We start from the raw sequence: 1,500 nt of genomic DNA, 5'->3' as shown, positions 1-1,500 counted from the left end.
ATTACTGATTTACGCTTGCTATGGTTACGGTGGCACAGTTGCTTCTGCCTTGAGTAATAACGTGATGTTTAATATTTCAATATATAACAATATGTATATGTACAATATGTAACAGTGTAGAATGTGCACTAGAGTTACTCAAGCTTTACTTCTGGTAATCATGTCAACTTGAAAATGCTAAAGAAATAATGTAAAAAACACAATGAACTGCAGATTTCACTGTAAGTAATTCTGCCAAGGTCACACTCGCTCAGTGGCGCTTTGTGACTGGGCATTTATGTAATGGAGTGTACGTGTTCAATGTGTCAATATGATGGACATGACATAATGAAATCAAGCAGTTAGTCTCCTGTCACCAGACTGTGCAGAGCGGACTCCAGGAAACACGGGGACGAAGTACAAGACACTAATGCGTCCATGTGAAAGAAACTGGTACTAATATCTTATACGAACTAGGATCTACAGCTCTTAAAATATGGCTAGAAATCTAAACGACATCATTAAGAGTACCATGCGTGAGTATTTAGCAATTGATTGATAGTTTTGGTATTAATAATCAATATCATTAGTCCTATTATATTACTTTATATTTCTCTACATTTTCTCGCTTCCAATAAATGTATTTCATTCCTTCCCCTTGGCATTCAGTATGGCTCCCTGCGCGACTGACTTTGGCGGCGATGGCGTGGCTCGGCTTCATCAACCTGTATATGGTGAGGATCAACCTCTCCGTCATCATCGTGGCGATGGTGCGCCGCAATACCACTGTCGACAGAAGAGCTCCTTGCCTCTCCCTGTTTAACAATACACTTGGTAAACTTCTTTATTGATTATAATGGATTTCTTGCTAAATTGGTAAAGTTATTTGAATAGACTTCTATCTGGATACCCGTGTTACATTCACCGATTGTGATGTACGGCAATATCATACAAATGTATTTACATATTTTCAGGTCTCGAGACAGATGACAATCCGCACATGACAGAAAACGAGGTAGTTTTGGAAAAATGTATCACTTTATTTCAGAGTTGCGTGCTTGACATAGTTATGACACTGCCCAGAGAGAATTATATTAACGATAACACTGATGTATTTTTAACAGGAAGGTGAGATGAACTGGGACGAAACAGTTCAAGGTTTTGTGTTGGGCAGCTTCTTTTACGGTTACGCAGTGTCTCAGGTTATTATTATTATTCCTTTTAACTCATGTTTCTCACTGATACTATTAGATCTTAATGTATTATAATTACCATTAGCCCATCTCGATCAGGATGTTATGAAAAGAAAAGTATACAATGTTGTGATTTTCTGTTCATTATCATCACTCGTCGGCCCAGATAATTGGTGGTCGAGTGTCTGAATTATATGGCACGAAATTGGTTTTTGGAGGATGCATATTTTCGGGAGGACTTGCTGCGTTCTTATCACCCGTTGCTGCACGTGCACACTATGGAGTCTTCATTACTCTCAGGATCATCCAAGGAATATGTCAGGTATGT

At 38.7% G+C, this 1,500-nt stretch overlaps 1 protein-coding gene across 1 annotated transcript in view; it reads left to right on the top strand.

Annotated features, from left to right (window-relative positions):
- Positions 1 to 359: 359 nt before the first annotated feature.
- Positions 360 to 1,500, top strand: part of LOC119593198 (sialin-like) — a gene marked incomplete at its 5' end in the record, with an annotated part of 96,932 nt that continues 95,791 nt past the window's right edge. Inside the window, 5 exon segments of the mRNA XM_037942179.1 lie at positions 360 to 515; positions 649 to 813; positions 954 to 994; positions 1,104 to 1,181; positions 1,339 to 1,494. Coding sequence (XP_037798107.1) covers positions 476 to 515; positions 649 to 813; positions 954 to 994; positions 1,104 to 1,181; positions 1,339 to 1,494 — 480 coding nt within the window.

This window comes from Penaeus monodon, chromosome 31 (assembly GCF_015228065.2).
Source record: "Penaeus monodon isolate SGIC_2016 chromosome 31, NSTDA_Pmon_1, whole genome shotgun sequence".
In the NCBI taxonomy this organism is placed as follows: Eukaryota; Metazoa; Arthropoda; class Malacostraca; order Decapoda; family Penaeidae; genus Penaeus; species Penaeus monodon.
This window is presented reverse-complemented; position numbering and strand designations above follow the sequence as displayed.